The 16,951-nt window shown below is 45.0% G+C and overlaps 7 protein-coding genes across 7 annotated transcripts; 6 read left to right on the forward strand and 1 right to left on the reverse strand.

The window, feature by feature from the left end:
* Positions 1–607: 607 nt before the first annotated feature.
* C8R40DRAFT_1036466 (uncharacterized protein) lies at positions 608–1,257 on the forward strand (the record flags this gene model as incomplete). Its single annotated transcript, XM_046223586.1, has 3 exons — positions 608–740; positions 792–888; positions 942–1,257. 3 exons carry the CDS (start codon positions 608–610, stop codon positions 1,255–1,257), a joined length of 546 nt encoding a protein of 181 aa, XP_046090364.1.
* Positions 1,258–1,935: 678 nt separating this feature from the next.
* C8R40DRAFT_1085816 (uncharacterized protein) lies at positions 1,936–2,852 on the forward strand. Its single transcript, XM_046227327.1, has 3 exons — positions 1,936–2,346; positions 2,417–2,470; positions 2,525–2,852. Exons 1-3 carry the CDS (start codon positions 2,045–2,047, stop codon positions 2,670–2,672), a joined length of 504 nt encoding a protein of 167 aa, XP_046090365.1. The 5' UTR covers positions 1,936–2,044; the 3' UTR covers positions 2,673–2,852.
* A 633-nt stretch (positions 2,853–3,485) lies between these two features.
* On the reverse strand, positions 3,486–5,191 carry C8R40DRAFT_1166515 (Arginase/deacetylase; the record flags this gene model as incomplete). The annotated part of the gene is made up of 10 exons (XM_046230862.1): positions 3,486–3,645; positions 3,719–3,785; positions 3,842–3,862; positions 3,927–3,946; positions 4,000–4,133; positions 4,184–4,336; positions 4,389–4,436; positions 4,481–4,663; positions 4,711–4,841; positions 4,894–5,191. 10 exons carry the CDS (start codon positions 5,189–5,191, stop codon positions 3,486–3,488), a joined length of 1,215 nt encoding a protein of 404 aa, XP_046090366.1.
* Positions 5,192–5,432: 241 nt separating this feature from the next.
* C8R40DRAFT_587983 (OPT oligopeptide transporter) lies at positions 5,433–9,411 on the forward strand. Its single transcript, XM_046235546.1, has 26 exons — positions 5,433–5,480; positions 5,607–5,927; positions 5,983–6,166; positions 6,225–6,279; positions 6,331–6,407; positions 6,464–6,553; positions 6,617–6,644; positions 6,701–6,800; positions 6,854–6,880; positions 6,931–6,952; positions 7,005–7,172; positions 7,230–7,244; positions 7,301–7,405; positions 7,469–7,588; positions 7,644–7,706; positions 7,765–7,779; positions 7,829–7,948; positions 8,001–8,036; positions 8,089–8,175; positions 8,293–8,388; positions 8,441–8,502; positions 8,564–8,679; positions 8,739–8,861; positions 8,926–9,025; positions 9,075–9,184; positions 9,248–9,411. The coding sequence occupies exons 2-26, from the start codon at positions 5,748–5,750 to the stop codon at positions 9,297–9,299; spliced, it is 2,151 nt and encodes a 716-aa protein (XP_046090367.1). The 5' UTR covers positions 5,433–5,480; positions 5,607–5,747; the 3' UTR covers positions 9,300–9,411.
* Positions 9,412–10,861: 1,450 nt separating this feature from the next.
* On the forward strand, positions 10,862–11,488 carry C8R40DRAFT_1066378 (uncharacterized protein; the record flags this gene model as incomplete). Its single annotated transcript, XM_046225771.1, has 2 exons — positions 10,862–10,976; positions 11,031–11,488. 2 exons carry the CDS (start codon positions 10,862–10,864, stop codon positions 11,486–11,488), a joined length of 573 nt encoding a protein of 190 aa, XP_046090368.1.
* A 645-nt stretch (positions 11,489–12,133) lies between these two features.
* On the forward strand, positions 12,134–13,767 carry C8R40DRAFT_1066379 (uncharacterized protein; the record flags this gene model as incomplete). The annotated part of the gene is made up of 9 exons (XM_046225772.1): positions 12,134–12,379; positions 12,443–12,651; positions 12,713–12,758; positions 12,817–12,975; positions 13,032–13,127; positions 13,191–13,259; positions 13,317–13,376; positions 13,447–13,510; positions 13,709–13,767. 9 exons carry the CDS (start codon positions 12,134–12,136, stop codon positions 13,765–13,767), a joined length of 1,008 nt encoding a protein of 335 aa, XP_046090369.1.
* A 1,141-nt stretch (positions 13,768–14,908) lies between these two features.
* Positions 14,909–15,711, forward strand: C8R40DRAFT_1085856 (uncharacterized protein). The gene is made up of 3 exons (XM_046227328.1): positions 14,909–14,930; positions 14,993–15,384; positions 15,442–15,711. Exons 2-3 carry the CDS (start codon positions 15,164–15,166, stop codon positions 15,590–15,592), a joined length of 372 nt encoding a protein of 123 aa, XP_046090370.1. The 5' UTR covers positions 14,909–14,930; positions 14,993–15,163; the 3' UTR covers positions 15,593–15,711.
* The last annotated feature ends 1,240 nt before the right edge of the window (positions 15,712–16,951 follow it).

Raw genomic sequence — 16,951 nt, forward strand, 5'->3', positions numbered from 1 at the left:
TTGTAGCGGGGTTACTGAGGGCATAACGAGGCGGAAACGTGCGCTGAGAGGCGCTGAATTTTCGTGATCTATAAATCATCCCAGAGAGAGGAGCTTTCTGCCTGAAGTGTAGGAATGAAGGAAGCTCGAAGTTCTGCAGAAGGTCCAAAATAGGATTCGCGACCTGCCGGCTTCGGCAGAGAGCATTATGTCATTACTGATAATTGCCTTCCGACGGAATCTTTCTCGGATGGAGTTATTCCTTGCTCTTCTTCAATGAATTCGTCCAAAGCTGGAACGTACCTTTTCCATAAGGTTTTCTCTCGACAATTATAGCTGCAGGCTTCGTACTGAGTTCAATATGTTACAGCACGAAGTAGAAGTAATCCTTTTCACTTACACCGTCAGCTGATTGAATTGCTAATGTTCCCTCCATGACTCGTCTCAAGGCTTATACTTAAGGGTACCTTGTACCTATCACTTGGCATACAGTGGGGCGGTAGTTATCTCCTTGCACAATAGCCTTGTTTCATTCGCTCGTTCCGAGGTATGTCTGCTGAGTTATGACGGTATCTCGAAAGCTATAAAAGGCAGACTCAGAGCTTACCCGAATATGAGCTTTTTGCTGATGATTTCCCTCGTTTGCTTGCTATCCAGTGCGCTCTCAGTAGCCGCTGCGACTGCTCCCACTTTAACGCAGGCTGACCAGCAACGTTTTCATGACCGGCTCTGGCAAACCAACTTGAGAGGCCCACGATGGAGTGAGTCTCTTCCTCGCTTTTGTTCTGGACAGTTCGTTAACAATGTGTTAGCTGGGAATGATAATCAGAACACGCTCACAAGCCTGGTCTCGCAATCCATGCAATTCGCCGGACTCGATGTCCAAATCCTCAATTATACCATCGATAGGTCAAATTCGAACTCGCCTTTGCTTTACTAACTCATTGCTGATTCTTTCTCAGATGGGACCCTCAGTGGTGGTCTTTGAGCTTGGCCCTCAAGAACGGAACCGTCGTTGGACTACCAACGACAGGATACTGGCCGTACAGCGGAGACAGTGGTGTCGCCGGTGTAACGGCACCTATCCACGACGCAGGTACTTTCTCGGTTTCAGACGTTACTGAAAAGGCTGTCAACTCGAGTTTGAACCTCCAAAATCTTCCTGCGAATGGTTCCGTCCTATTCTTTGACAATCCCAGCCCAACACACAATTACTCCCTTCCGGGGTATAAACTTCTGGGGTACGTTAGGCAATCATTCTGCAAGAGGTCGTATTAATTTGCCTCTCGTCAGAACCTCTCGAGATATCGACGCCGTTACCGAAATACCTGAGGTGCGGCTTTCTTCTAGAACATCCGTTCATAGTAGGCAATTTATAGTAATGCCGTTTGATCAATAGATCGGTAACCTTACGAACCCTCACTGGCAGTCTGCCAAAACACTTGACTTTACCTCTCTGAAGACACTCGGTGTTTCCGCTGTCATCGCTTCCTGGGTAAACACCTCCGACGACGACGCTGCTCTACAATTCCTCCCCAACGACGGCGCACCAGGAAATGGTTCTATCCATTATGACGTTCCTAGTTTGTACGTTGGGAATTCGACTGGTGAGCTCATTCGAGGCTTGGTAGCGAGTGGGGAGGTGGACAATGCAACTGTTGTGCTCAATGCACCAAGCTATGAGGTTTCTTCGCACACTGTGATTTCACACCTGAGCGGAACTGCCGGTACGAATGATACAATTATTGTTTACACCCACAGTGAGTCTTTCATCAAGAGCCTTGCATACATACAGAAACTGATGAAGTGACCTTCTGGAGGTGATGGTCCCTCGATTATTGAAGAGAATGGTAACTGATATTTCAAGAACATAACATAACGTTTCAACCCCGATGAACTCATGGAAGGTCTTCAGGTCCAATCCTTCTGCTCACTATGGCCGAAGTACTTGTCCGAAAAAGGCCCAGTATCAATATCGAGTAAGCGTTCCCGGCACTATCTCCGTTCCCACTCACATGCACTCATCTTCCTAACCATTCCTAGCTTCGTGATTACTACAGGCCATATGTCCGGCGGCCACCTCAACGAATCTAACTGGATGGCCTCAAGGCCAGACCTCCTCGCCAACGCCAAAGCCGCTGTAGTCTGTGAACATTTTGGTGCCATCGAATGGAAAGACGATTTCAGCACCGGAGTTCCTGTCTATCAGCCCACAGGGCGGCTAGAACCAATGTGGACTATGGCGAATGACTCGTCCGCTAGTGATTTCTTACATGAATTGTATATCGACGCGTTCAATGGCACCTCGGACTCTTTGAGGATGGCGATGGTTTCGCCGCAAGTGGTAGATGGCACGAAATCGACATGGTACGTTTTAAGTTCTCTTTTTCTCATCGATCCACCTAATATCTCACTGTATACGTGTCTGATTGTACAGGTATGGTGCAGGTGGAAGTAGCATCCTCGGATATTCGAACATTCCGACTGTTGGGTACGTCGGTACCTTCTAAAGTCAACTTTTTCTAATCATACGGTTATTCTTCAGCATCATCCCCCAGCCCGACTACCTTTGGGCATCAATGGTGGATGGTGGATGGAGCAGACTAAATATATCTGAAGCGATTGAGCAGATACATGTGATTTTGCGACTTTTGACGATGTTGGATGATGCATTCACCTCCGGACAACTTTGACAATGACAATTAACGATAAATATGTAGAGCTGTACATTCAATTATTATTTAACTATTGCTTCCCTTGTGCGTTGATAAAGTCTGTCTTGTTCTTTGTTTTAAACGATTTTTGTCCAGTGTTTTGACGATAGACATATCTTACAAGGAATAAGCAGTATCCCCTGCAGCTAACGAATCAATCCCTGACGGAGAGACCAAATTGAAGACCGGAAAGAAAGCAACGCTCCTTGAATTTTATATGTTGTCTGAAGCCTATACTAATGACGCCAGAAGAGTTACATGTTGAACATCTGGCGTCATCAGTGGGCTTGGAGAAAATTGAAGGAATGGGAGGTGCCAGTGATCTCAAGATCCGACAGGTAGAACATCATAAACACTAACACTATACGTGTACTCAGAATAGTGTGTCAAGGAAATCACTGGTAGGTATTCAACAATGAGCCACAGACATTGAGAGTCAGAGAGGTCATCTCGAGCCATGACCGAAACAACAAGAGCAGCCTTGTGTAAAAATAGCTCGACGAGGGGGATTGATTCAACAGGAGGGTGGATACTCGCAATACATTGGGGTAAAACAATGCCCGATTGAAGGCAATTCATAGAATGGAAGAGTGAATTCGCCGGAAGAATCTATGCTCAAGAATTCATCGGTAGGTGGCAAAAGAACGATGTACGGTAAGGATTGAGATTCGAGAAGTAACTCCATTATATATAGAAGTTTAGAGTGTACCTGGTAACACTTTACATGTGGCCAAATCGATGCGACTCTGTGCTCGTCGTGTCTACCTTCTAGTAGTTTTCAGTCAATGGGACTCAAAGTAACAAATCGGTCTTGCTGAAGGGGCCAACATGGGGTTGCGGAGGCCCGTCTACCAACATCATAGACAGAAAGTCATGTACAATGTCGGCAGCGGCAATACCAGTGATATCCGCGTTATCGTAAGCTGGAGCAACCTCCACAATGTCTACGCCTCTGTAAGGAGAGTGAAATTAACCTACGGAGAGAATTGGTTCAAGATAAAGTAGATACTTGCACAAAGTTCAACCCACTAAGTCCCCGAAGTATACGCTTGACTTCACGGGTTGTCCAACCTCCTACTTCAGGGGTACCAGCTGCATAGTGACACTGATTAGCACTGATCCCAGTTATGCGACTCTTGATAGCTTACTTGCTGGGGCTTGACCGGGATCTACGAAACGTTTATTACGCTTAACGTTGAAATCTTTGAACTTTCGATGAGAATGAAACCTCACCTACTACGTCAATATCCAAACTGTTAGAAACATGATCAGATCCTGGAGTGATACCCGGACAGATTTGTCGCACCTTAAATACACTGGTTTATCCCCAATCCGTTGTCGAATTTTCTCAATAACCTTCTTGATTCCATAGTCATCGATATCTTCTGTACTAATCACCTGGAATCCAACGGTATCATCGTGTTCTATATCTTCCATGCCCTGTCCAACAATTCACATTACAAATTAGATTAAGGCGTCTCAAGACTCACAAACATCTTGCATCGGATTCCGGCATGTATGCTAGTGTTTGTCAATAAACCTTCTTCAGCGGCGACGGCAAAGAACGATCCATGAGTGATACCCTCCTGGACAGTGGTTCCCCTTGGAGGCCAAGTATCCAGGTGGGCGTCAAAGTGAATGACCTACCAACGATCATGGATTTAAGCGACGAAAGATTTGGCCTAGGGAACATACAGATACGGGTCCATACACCTTGTGCAACGCTCTGAGAATAGGAAGAACCTGCAGCCTTTGAGTGATTGCCTCGTAAACAGCTCGGAACTCACGATGGTATGATCACCCCCCAGAGTGACAATTCTGGGATGTTCCTTGCCATCGAGGGAGAAGGCTCGAGTTTTCTCTTTGTAAACCTCGGAGGTACCTCCAAACACGGGCCGGGAGAGCAATGTCGAATAGGCAGCTTCCATTTGATCGATTGCTTTTGCATTATCATAAGCGGAAATCGGCACCTGGACGTTTTGAGTAAAATACAAAGAAATGAAAGTTTGATACGCACGTCGCCACAGTCCAAGAGGCTAGAGCCATAATCTGAAGGGCTACTTCCCCAGGCCAGCGTGTAACCTCTTCCTGCACCAAGAGACTGTCTTCGCGATCCCGAACGTATCGCGTATGGTCCAAAACGTGCCCCTAAAGTTACGATATTGACCGTACATCGATAGATAAGCCGAGGAAGATTTACCAGGGCGGAAACTTGTTGTAGTATCGAAGGGAAATCCAATGATACCAATGTCGAAGGGAACGCTGGCGTCTTCCAGGCATTTCTTGTAATTGAAGTGCGAGAAACTCAAAGGTCCGCTGTAGCCCAAATCGTTCTGAGCACCGTATTTGGAGGTCCACGGTTCTTCAGAGAGGCCTATCTGAGGATCGGTGTCGAAAGTGAGGTCAAATTGAAGAGTATTTTGTTGTAGTCCGGCATCATGAGCCCAAGCTATGCCAGAGACACAAAGAGGGATAAGATTGACCCAGATTTGTAACATAGGGATGGTAGAGGTTGGCAGTGAGTTGAACCTGCCTGTTAAGCTTATCATTGAGCCCGAGGGAAGCTGGCATTTTGAGGATTGTTTTCCGAAAGCTCTGGTATTGAAATTTGTAGATAAGAAATGAACATATGGGTGAGAAGCATAAGAATGGGTAACATGGGAAGATGAGATACTAAAGATAAAGAGTAACCTCTTTTGTCTTTCAGTTGAATACCTCAGTTAGAATTCAGAGCTACGTAGGATGGAAGGGAATACTCAAGATGCGATTTGGCACGTGGATACCATTGTGAGTTACGCTGTAACTCGTTCGGTGCTCCTTCGCTCCCGGTTCGCTTCTTTCTTTCATCTTTATGGTCAAATATATTCGTATCATCCATGCCAAAGTATTTTCTCAGATTCAGACCCGATTCAGATTCAGGAAAGTTGCTGCTGCCAGATATATGGGTGGGATATTCCTTAGAGGATTCAGGAAAGCTCCAGAGGTGTACAGGAGCTGATAAGGAGAGATATTCCATGACACCTTCCAAGTTCCCTGACCCGGCCATTGCAGACAATGACAATCGAAGCTGAACTGGTCCCCTTGCCAACATTGGAGAAACCACCTCGCACAGAATTCGGCTCTACCGAGAAGAGTTATCCGCCCTCCGATAAGGACGACGCACAAGTTGCAGATGGAGAGTCGGAAGCTGCTTTGGATGAAGTCATACAAGATGCAGAGGAAGTCGCACTCAAGGTGTGTTTTCTCCTATGTTTGAAATTTGTTCAATCCTCATAGCCGTGGTCTGCAGGTAATTTCTCTGCAAGACGACCCCACTGCTTCAGCTGTCACTGTGCGATCTGTATTCCTCGGAATTGGATTGAGCGCTTTCTCTTCAGTGCTGGGAACTATTTACACTTTCAAGCCCCAGAACGCAACCGTATCCCAGCTTTTTTGTCTCATCATAGCGTATGTTCTTGGAACTGCAATGGCCTGTATGTCTACTATAGCTTCATTGTTCCTATATTTTAGGTCCTACTGATGGACCTACAGCTATCCCTTCTCATGGCTATTGGCGCATTCTCAATCCGGGTCCATTCAATATCAAGTAGATACGCTCATGAGTTTGGTTACTTCCATTGATTGATTGAATTAACAGAGAACATACTGCGATTGTGATTATGGCTTCCACAGCTGCTAACGTTTCCCTTGCGATGGAAGTCATTGCTGCGATGAGTAAAGGACACTTCAGATTCACAAAAAGACACGTTTGATCTCATGGGCATCCTTAGACCTCTTTTATGACATTCGTCTTAATACTGCTGTTGCGATTTTCCAAATTTTTGCCACCCAGATGCTTGGTTACGGGTTCGCTGGAATATGTTAGTCATCTTTGAACATACATGTCATGTCATGTCAAACCTTGGCTTACCTATGTGCTCTAGTGAGAACACTTCTGGTCTACCCAACCTAGTATGTCAGTTCATAGTGTATTCTAGCGTTTATATGCCTCACTCCATGTTTTCTAGTACCTTCTACCCTTCGTACATATCCGTCGTGAACCTGCTTCAAAGTTTGCATTTTAGTGGAGCGTTGAATGCCAAGCGACGAAAGTTTTTCTGGATGGCGGTGAGTTACTTCGTACTGTTATTGTTGAATGTCACAAGCTAAAAGATTTTTAGTTTGCAGCGATATTCTTTTGGGAATGGGTTAGGCCAGACTTATTGTTGTGTGGCCTCTCATACTTACAAATTAATAGATACCCCAATACCCATTTCCTCGTGCGAACTAACCACTTACTGCACGTATGTGTCCTGATCTGTATATCTCCAGTGCTCACTGCTATCTCTATCATTTGCCTCGCTGATAATGGCCGGCATGCTTTTGTACGGAATCTATTTGGCGCTGGTTCCAGTAACGAGGGGATTGGACTCTTCTCTTTCAGTCTTTCATGGACTCTCATCACCCAAGGATTTCCCCTCGTTTGGCCCTTGCAGACCCGTGCGTTTGAGAAAAGTGACTCTGATACCTTTCACATTTGCTGACCGGTCTTCACAGAGGTCAACTCTTTCAGTGTGTATATCCCAAACATAAGATTGTTTCACTCCCTGAACAAAACTTTTCACTAGTTGGGATGGCTCTAAGCTATATCATCCTTACTTCGTGCTACTACTCCAATGTGTTCAATGGGCGCGATCTCATCTGGATGTCTACATCACTGTTCGGGACTAATGGTAGTACATATGACCAAGACGCAGTCATCACTTCGGATTATCGCCTCAATGAAACTGCCCTAGAAACTGTTGGACTGCCACGATACACCACCACATATGCAATCGCGCAGCTTAGCTACAACTTGTCCCTCGGTGCTGCTGTAACGACGATGCTTCTGTGGCACTGGCCCAAGCTTAGCAAAGGTAAATTTGTATTCTTTCGTCATGTGTCAATCCTAATAAGCTTTGTGTTATTCAGCATTCGGCAAAATGCAGATTTTAAAGAGTGGTCCTGCAGATGTGGACGACCCTCACTATCAAGGTGAATTTTCACCACCACCGCAGAAAATATGAACTTAATTAACCTAATCCTCGCGCAGAGATGCTGAAATACGGTTAGTTTAACTCTCTTCCAGCAAGTATTTTCATTCACAAATTTAATAGCTGAGGTTCCGCAATGGGCCTATGGTGCTCTACTTCTCGCCTCTCTTGCCGTATGCATCGGTACCAGCTATGCAGCTCCCACTGTCCTTATCCCTGCATGGAGCATAATCTTCTTTACTGGTGAGCCGCTCATTATATTTCATTGTTGATGATGACCAACGTACCATAAAAGTCTTCGCATTCATCATGTCGGTCATCCTGGGCTTCAGTAAGTGTCCTTCACAGAACCTTGTGTTACTTTTATCGATTCCAGATTCCAGTCGCCGCGACCACTGGTTTCAACATATCTATCCAGTATGCCGTGCAAATCATTGCTGCCTTCCTCCTGGACAACCTATTCCTGTTATGTATGCCAATCTGTACGGAAATGCCACCGCATTTCAAACATTGTATCTACTTCAAGGTAAATTTAGGAACGGAAAGCTGTGGTGAAATACTGACCTCGTTTACTTGATTACATGTAGACCTTAAACTCGGGCAGTACACCAAGATTCCTCCAAGAGTAACATTTGCGGCCCAGATGCTGGGTTCCATCATTGGATCCATCTGCAACTATACAAGTTAGTTTTAATCATACCTTTCATCTGCTACTTCCTTGAAAACAGTCAACAGTGATGATAACAATTGTCAATGCCAATCGAGAGGTGCTTAAAGATCCTACGGGCACTCGTATAGTCAGTCTCACGCATTCCATATATTGTAATCCGTGTTCTATCGATTTTAAACTATCCTTAGTGGAGCGGTTGGATCATACAATCGACCAACTCTGCCTCTGTAGCGATGGGCGCGCTAGGCAAGGAACTCTTCACATTTGGTAAACCGTCAGGTTATTGGATTATTCCCTTTGCAATGTATGTTTTCTGTCACAATAGCTAATCAACACAGTTCTTGACATCAGCATGCTTCATAGGTTCATTGGAATTTTTATTCCCTTCCCTTTCTGGATTGTATACAAGTACACAAAACAGGGTAGCTGGATCAACCGTACCATGAAGTATCTCAACTTCCCCATTATTTTGCTGTATATGGGATGGTGAGCACTGAAGAGTGACTTTGAATAACCTTGAAGCTGATGAGTCCACCGGGGCCGGGTTTAGGTTGCCTTTCTCTGTCAATGGCCAATGGTGGTCTTGTGTCATCATTGGATTTGCTTCTCAGTGGTGGATTAGAACCCGTCGACCACGGTGGTTCGTCAAGGTACATGCGGCATTTCTTTTTCGTATTATTGCTGACTCCACTCTCTAAGTACAACTATCTCTTGTCGGCGGCGCTCGACGGGGGGAGTCAGATTATTCTATTCATCCTCAGTTTCGCAGTGTTTGGAGCCGGTGGCAACAGTATCGCATTCCCGTTCTGGTGAGTTTCAAAGTTGGTCTGTGAAGTCATTCTAATATCTTTCTTTCCTTGCAATACATCAAGGTGGGGTAACCCAGAGAATCTGTCCGTAGATCGTTGTATGCTTGCAAACTAAGCATGATATCCAACAATATTGATTGTATGAAGTTATGATTCGAGTATTAATGAGAATCCAGGTTCGAAATTGCAGACGCGAAACTCACGAAATGAAATGGACGCGTTCTTCATGACTCAGGATTCTTCGAAGTTTCCCGCTCGGTGACGCCCAAGCTGAAAGAAAAGAATTTAGCAGGCATACTAGTAACCGTTGACGTTGAACGTTGGGCACGTTGGGCACTCATGGACTCACCTGATCAAGTTCCAATGATAGTAACTCGTATATACATACAGTGCCCTTTGCCTGCGATTTTCCACTCAGGATTGGACATGGTCCAGTATAGAGTATCAGAGGGTCGATATCTTGGGGAGGGGGAGACTTTGAAAGAGCAGAGATGTTGTCTATCTGGATACGCCTGGCATAATCACGCGGAAAAGTTTTAGAAACACTGGTATCGGAACCTGAGAAAGGTGGCCAGCGCGAAGTCAATTGAGCTAACCGACCTTCTGGGCCGTTAGGAATTCGAGTTCGCGGGCGATGATACTACATCCAAGAAATAATGCCTTCTGTACGGTGGATACGCCCCAGAGACGTATAATCACCAGTGAGTACGCCGGTTGAAAGCAAACAGGGCGAGACAGTCCGTGATATTTGTTGCCGAACAAGGCCGCCCTAAAGCGTTTATGTAATCCGGCAACTTGAACTTTCAAACAACCGTTCGCTCATTCAACGTTCAACTTTCGTTGCTTCAAGCTATGCAAGAGGTGCACTCCTGTAAGAAATTAGGAGCGTTGACAAATGAAATCCCTCCGTCCATTCGCTGAGTTTGTCGCATAGCTTTGCATAGCCATGTTTTATTACTCCGAAGACATGCGCATCACCCTGCATCACTCCGAGTCTCGCTCGAGCTCATGACCTCTTTTTTGACCCAAGCACAATCCAATCCTTCTAATCTTAGTCATGGCTGTAGCCCATCACTTGTACTTCAATATATACCCGGTGCGTTTAACAGCGTTTAACCCTCTGCGCATAAGCAGCACCCACTGGAAATGAATAGCGGTACAAACTTTCGAAATCCGGCACTGCATGAAATTCATTAACAGCATGGTCCGTTTGGAAAATTTTCGGGCGACGTCGATCACTTTTCTTTGACATATAAAAAAGAGCCAAAAAACAATTCGCTCCGTTACATTTGACAGGACTCACTCCCACTCAACGCTGGTTCGGCAAGTGACCTATTTTTCTCTCCTTTGTCCCTTTCCCTCGTTTCCTTTTCTCTGACCTTTATACTTCAAAACAGTTGTCATCCTCGCCATCGCACGCGCCCACCAAACAATCCAAAAGAAAAAGAACATCAGTATGTGTCTTCAGCCCGCAAACAATTCCTATCGGAATTTCTCCGTTCACTACCTATCTACAACACATATCTGACGTTTCTATATCCAGCGTCGTCCTCGTCCTGTACATTTCACACAATAAAAAAGCAATCTTTGACCTGCGCAATTGTACGTCCCGTGAATATCTGTCTATACCTCATGTTTACACCTCACTCGAAGTTTCCAACCGTATCAAGATCTGCCATGCTTCCCTTACGCTTATTCTTCGCCTTATTCCTCTCGTTATCGAGCCTACTGCTTATAGCCGTTGCTGCGCCTGTCACCGACGTCCCAGAACAGTCAAATAAATCCATTGGCCGTGAGTCTGACATCTCTAAGACGTTGTGTTATTCGTCTAACATCCATTCTCCAGCTCAGACATACGAAATTAGGCTGATACGTATGCGTCGTGTCGATGGGAAGGAGTTGGAGATTACTGATATTCAAGAACCTGTCAGAAGTGACGAAATATGGTCTCTCAAGATTGGCTCAGACGAGTTCAGAGCAGTGCGACAACCGTCCGGAAAATGGCAAGGAATGGTAATAGTAAACCTTCTAGGAGACAAAACGGGAATCCTTTTGGCTTCTGCCACCTTCCCTTCGATCGAAAAATGGAAAGACGTGGAAACCAAATTCCGTGGCTTGAGCTCCACATCGAACTTGGAGTATCTCAATGTCATATTGGCGGCTCTTAAAGGAGAGAAGTATCTCCATAATTTAAACGCGCTGTGGCGTTATCGGGATAGTTATAATAATCTAAGTGGCTTCTATTGGCAGATGGGTGCTAGAGGGGGTGATGCCGGGGGTACGCTGTTGTATGAACATTTGTAGAATTTTTTCTAACCAATTAATCACCTTTTACACAAATTTTTTGCTCATAAACTCTAGTTCATGGTTTGTATCGGGCCTCTCGCCCATCTAACCGCTGGTTCGTGAAGCCGATATATTTTGAAGTTCTACGGTGCCATGTCATGCACATCCTTCGACTGATCACAGTCAAACCAATTGTTGCGCCTCTAGAATAAACTCTTGACTACATCCTTGACCCAACTCAACAGGCGGTGAAGAAAACGCCAGATGTCGGCATACAGTCTGAAATAACCAAATTGCGAAGAACAGCTTTGACCACAAACCGGATCGGGACAAAATCGAGCATCGAATTCGGAAGACGTCATTCAACATGCCCACGTTGGTACAGTATAAAAGCTGGCGCGAAGCAAATTTACGACCCATTCTTCCTTTCTCTTCTCCACCACTACTATTCAACACTCTATCCGTGCGTATTTAACGACTTATCTCTCTTCTCCGTTGCTAATTAGTGTCTTGAAGACTTCACGATAATCACGACTCTCGTTTTCACATCTCGCTCACTTCCATAACACACCTTATCAATCCTCGCGCATGTATGCACTTTTTTGCGCTTATGTACCAAATCGCCTTTACTGACTGACTCTTTGTGGCCCTGCTAAGTTCACTATGCCTCGATACGATCTAAAGATGATTCCCGACCAACTAGGGCTCGACCAAGAGTTTTCGGAAAGTTTGAAATTTACTATAACCAAGTTTCCTCCGCCGTCTATGCCAATGCCACCCGATGTACTCGACTTAATACCGTCGCAAATGAAGCAATACGAAAAGGCTGGAAAACTGATTATAAAACGAGAAGTAGGCAATTACTTGTTTGAGTGCCTTGAGTTGAATGCTAAGGATCGTTTCGTTGCGGTGAGTTCACGAATTTCACTTAGTAGTGAATAAGATTTGCTCACTGAAATATGTTTCTCGCAGACCGCAAGCAAAGTTTTCGTCGCCAAGGGTATACCAATTATGCTATCTCGTATGGCTACTGGTAGCACTCTAACTCCCAAGGTACTCAAAAACATAGTTCAAATATTCTATGTTCGAGTCGGACAAGGTGCTCCTGAGTACAGTGATCAGAAAATTCGACCTTTGCTTGTTCGCTATTTTGAAGAGTGGCACGGTCTATATAGTCGATGGTGAGCAGCTTACGCTTAGTATACTCTTTTTGTCTTCTGATACGAGATACACTCATGTTAGGGCACCTGCTGATCTCGACGACGTTGCGGTTGGCACCCCGGGGTCGGTTAGTGTCTTTCCTGGTTCATCCTTTAATTTCATGAAGACTGATTCCGCTTTCATAGGCGGCCAGGCGTCACGAGAAGAAAACAGTCGCCCCATACCGGTCTTATGAGGTCAAAGAGTCTGTGGATACGGTGTCAACTCCGTCAATTACCATGGAAAGATTCGAACCGCCCACTTCCGATCCTGAAGGCAAAGACGAAACGCCTAGGAAGCGTGAGGTGAGGCTTATTCATGCGCTTCTGAAACTTGAGCTTGCTTGCTCATGGCCTCCGAGCGATACAGCGCTAGATTTTCTAAAGTTCCCAGCTATCGATCGTTTGCTGTCGATGAGCCGACGCCGACGACTCTTCATGCAATGAAGAATACTAAGGTGGGCTTTACATATCTGTGACTACTAATCAATCATTTACCTGATTATAACAATCCCTAACAGCGAGCCGCATTCGAGGATCCGCCTTCACCCACTGCTCAATGCAACAAACGTGTCAAGATATCCACGAACGTGAGTTGCTGATGTCTGTGATGCATCGACTAAAGCCTTCAATTTTTTTATCTTCAGGACTCGGACTTGTATGGTGTTAAATCAGGCCTTAAGCCATTCAGAAAGGCATTGACAAAGGTGAAGTGAACTTGTATTTCACTGCTATATTGCAATGTGTCTAATTCTAGACCACTTAGATTCGGGGCAGGAAGCCAGCGAAGGTGTCTTCAATCAAGAGGGAGTAGATAAATTTTTCATATCATCGTTTGGTAGTATGTACTATACCCTACTCAATATCTACGCGTACGAGTTGTACTAGCTACTCAGTCCTACTAGCTACTATTATTATGAATGGTGCCGGTGAAGTGTTTCATGTTGGAGACATTTTGTTTCGATGTCGCAGAATCTATGAACACTAAGTACAAACATTATTGTTGTTTTGATAACCGAAGTGAAACTATGTCCTGTAGCCACAGCGAAAGGCAGGAAGCTATCCCACTACGAGGAAATGACATACCTGCCCGCATAATCTGCAGGCATTTGGTAGCTGTGCCGGTGTTGGGCTAGACATTGCACTTCGGATTGTATTGGGGGTGTACTTTCCAATGAAGTGCTTTGTCAATGAATGGCCCTTCACCCCCTCCCCCAATCCCAGTTGTTGAACACACCACATCGGATCCAGGTGCCAACTGGATGAGCTGAAGGGCGATGGTCCCTAAAGCTAAAGCAATAAAACGTCACAAAACAAGCTGAGTACATCTGATAGCTTCAATATCATAACAAACACCACTAAAAATAAAAACTTAGAAAAAAAATGTACGGCAAATGAACATTCTAAAGACCCTCAAAGAGTTCAAAAAGGTGAGTAATTCTTTTTCATGAATAAAGAGACCGATAACGTTTTGACTGATGAATATAGCATTTGGTTTGGGACAGAGGGAGGGAGAGCTGAGGGATAGAAAGATTTATCGAACAGGGTGGAAAACAATGAAGGGGCGATGGGTCCCAAAAACGAAAGCTATCCAAGAGCCCCACAAAAAGCTGAGTGACTCATATATATAATTGTACAAACATGAGTAAAAAATCGCCAACTCTAGGGGAAAAAAGGGCGACATGTTTAAAGTGAGTGATTATCTTTTAACGTAGAAAATGACGGAGAATATTGAAAATGTTATCGTGATATTTGTTCCCGAAAAAATTCTAGGACAAGAACGTTGCTCTCTGTTTGTGCCATTCCCGTATAGAGTACTCCCTAAAAACAGGATCACTGCAATGGGAGTTTCCGTCTGCGTCTCTCTGCGTCTGGCATGGATCATATCGTTGGCCTAGAATCAATACTATTTGACAACGGGGGCTCTTCCTGAGTTCAAGTTCGGTTCATGCAGATGTGGGTATATCTACCCGTTCTAATTAAGGTACTAGAGTCCATGTTCGTCTTCACTTCGATGGTTCACAGCTTGATCGACACAGGACCGGGACAGCAAGTTCTAGGTCTACGTGTCAAAGAAAAAGGAAATTCCTCAGGAAACAGATCCAAAGTCAAACACAGAAACCGGTAAGATTGTATTGTTGATTCCTACTATTCCCTTATTGCAAACAATACACCTCAAGCTCTCCTTGATCTTCCTCACCTCACCCCTCAAGTTAGACCGAAGGAGGGTCGAACTGTTGCATTTTGTTACATGGCGCACTGCAATCAGGCTAAGGTTAACTTTGGATCACCTTCAAATAGTTTCGAGTCCGTTTTCGTGCCTGTTCGGGATAATGATGCCCATTGTACCGGTGCCGGTGCCAGGTCTTGCCATGTGCAGACCGGGCTCGCGTGTGATAACTTCGATGGCAGTCTACCCTGTGGACCAGATAGAGTCGGAGGGAGAGCCTGCAGGTTCACACTGCATCGCACGAACTGTGGTGGTAAGTAAAAAATGACAAGTACTCTCGGTTGCACAGCGTCTTGCGGCTCCTCCGGTATATCAGGATCTCGAAGAGAGACTCGTCTAGACTGGACGCGACAGAAGACTTGGCAGATAGCAGGCACCCCACCCAGGATCTACAGTGTTTATTCCGACTTGGTTGGGTTCAAGGTTATTCTGGTGTTTTTCATTCAGGTTCCGATCGTATCCGAAATACACCTATATCATCCGAGGTATGCAAGACATATACACTACAACTACTCAGGACTCTGGATTGATTGGATTGATAGGACAAAAGAAGTGCGCCTGGTACCTGTCCCGTCTATTCGGCCTCCATATGGCTGTAGAGGCATTCGGGGGGACAAATTCACCCTTAAATTTGTTCGTTTTCTGGACGAGAGACAGGAGAAAATTGTGCCAACTTATTTCGCTATCAAATAATATTTTGTATCGTTGTTTTATATGTATGTACGCTCTAGAGGCTCGATATACACAGCTTTGACTATGTTTGTAATGAAAATAATGGAGGCTGCATAAATTCTTTAGTTAATCAGTTTCCTCTAAAAGTTTAGACAACTTGAATGCATCGTTGGACATTAAGGTAGTATCCACCTCATCATGCATATCATGCCTCCGGTGTATGCTAAACAGGAAACAGAAGAATGACGGTGTTGGCAGAGAAGAAGTTCATCGGACTTGAGGTTTGAAGGATTATGAACGACCTTCTAGAGAACTAAGAACAGGTAGGAACACATTCCAATAGAGCACGATTTCGTCAAGCGCCTGTATGTAGACATCGTTCTTGCCCTGAGCCTTTCTACTTAGACGCCCTCCGGCCAATCCAACAAGGAACTTGGGTTGAGGTCCGAGGAGATGTGATAGAGAAAGACAGAGACTTCATGCTACATGTGAATTACAGGCGAGCCTGGGCGAGCATCCTCTCTTGATCCCCCCAGTAACATTCAATCCCATTGCGACGAGGGTCCGATATCCTTTTGCATGAGCTCGGGTGCCCCGATTGTCATCGCTATCTTGATTTCGCCGAGAAGTGGAACATATTGCTGAGGATCAAGGGGGGACCATAGGACGAAGTCAATACGGCGCTAGCTTTAGGCATCAACGCAACTAGGCAACTCTAAGAAAAGCATTCATCAAACAACCGAGGTAACAACAGAATAGATTCATCGACTATGATATACACCTTTGGTACATAGTGAAGCTTGAGGCTCGAAGTGTCTCACATCTAGACATTTTGTTTCAATGTCATGGAATATGCTCTGAAGACTGTACTCAAACATTATTGTCATAACCATAACCGAAATGAAACTATATCCTATAGCCACGGCGAAAGGCGAGTTGCTATCCCACTGCGCGGAAATGATGGGCCTGCCTGCATAATCTGCTGGCATTAGGTAGCTGTGCCGGTGTTGGGCTAGACATTGCACTTCGGATAGTATTGGGGGTGTACTTTCCAATGAGGTGCTTCGTCAATGAATGGCCCTTCATCCCCTCCCCCAATTCCCAGTTGTTGAACACACCACATCAGATCCGGGTGCCAACTGGATGAGCTGAAGGGCGATGGTCCCTAAAGCTGAAGCAATAAAAACATCACAAAAAAAGCTGAGTCCATCTTATAGACTCTATATCATAACAAACACCACTAAAAATAAAAGCTTAGAAAAAATGTATGGGAATTGGACATCTCTAAAGACCCTCAAAGAGTTCAAGGTGAGTAATTCTTTTTCATGAATAAAGAGACCGATAACGTTTTGACTGAGGAATATCACGTTTGGTTTGTTA

The sequence above is a fragment of the Lentinula edodes genome, assembly GCF_021015755.1.
Source record: "Lentinula edodes strain Le(Bin) 0899 ss11 chromosome Unknown C8R40scaffold_4, whole genome shotgun sequence".
Taxonomy (NCBI): Eukaryota; Fungi; Basidiomycota; class Agaricomycetes; order Agaricales; family Omphalotaceae; genus Lentinula; species Lentinula edodes.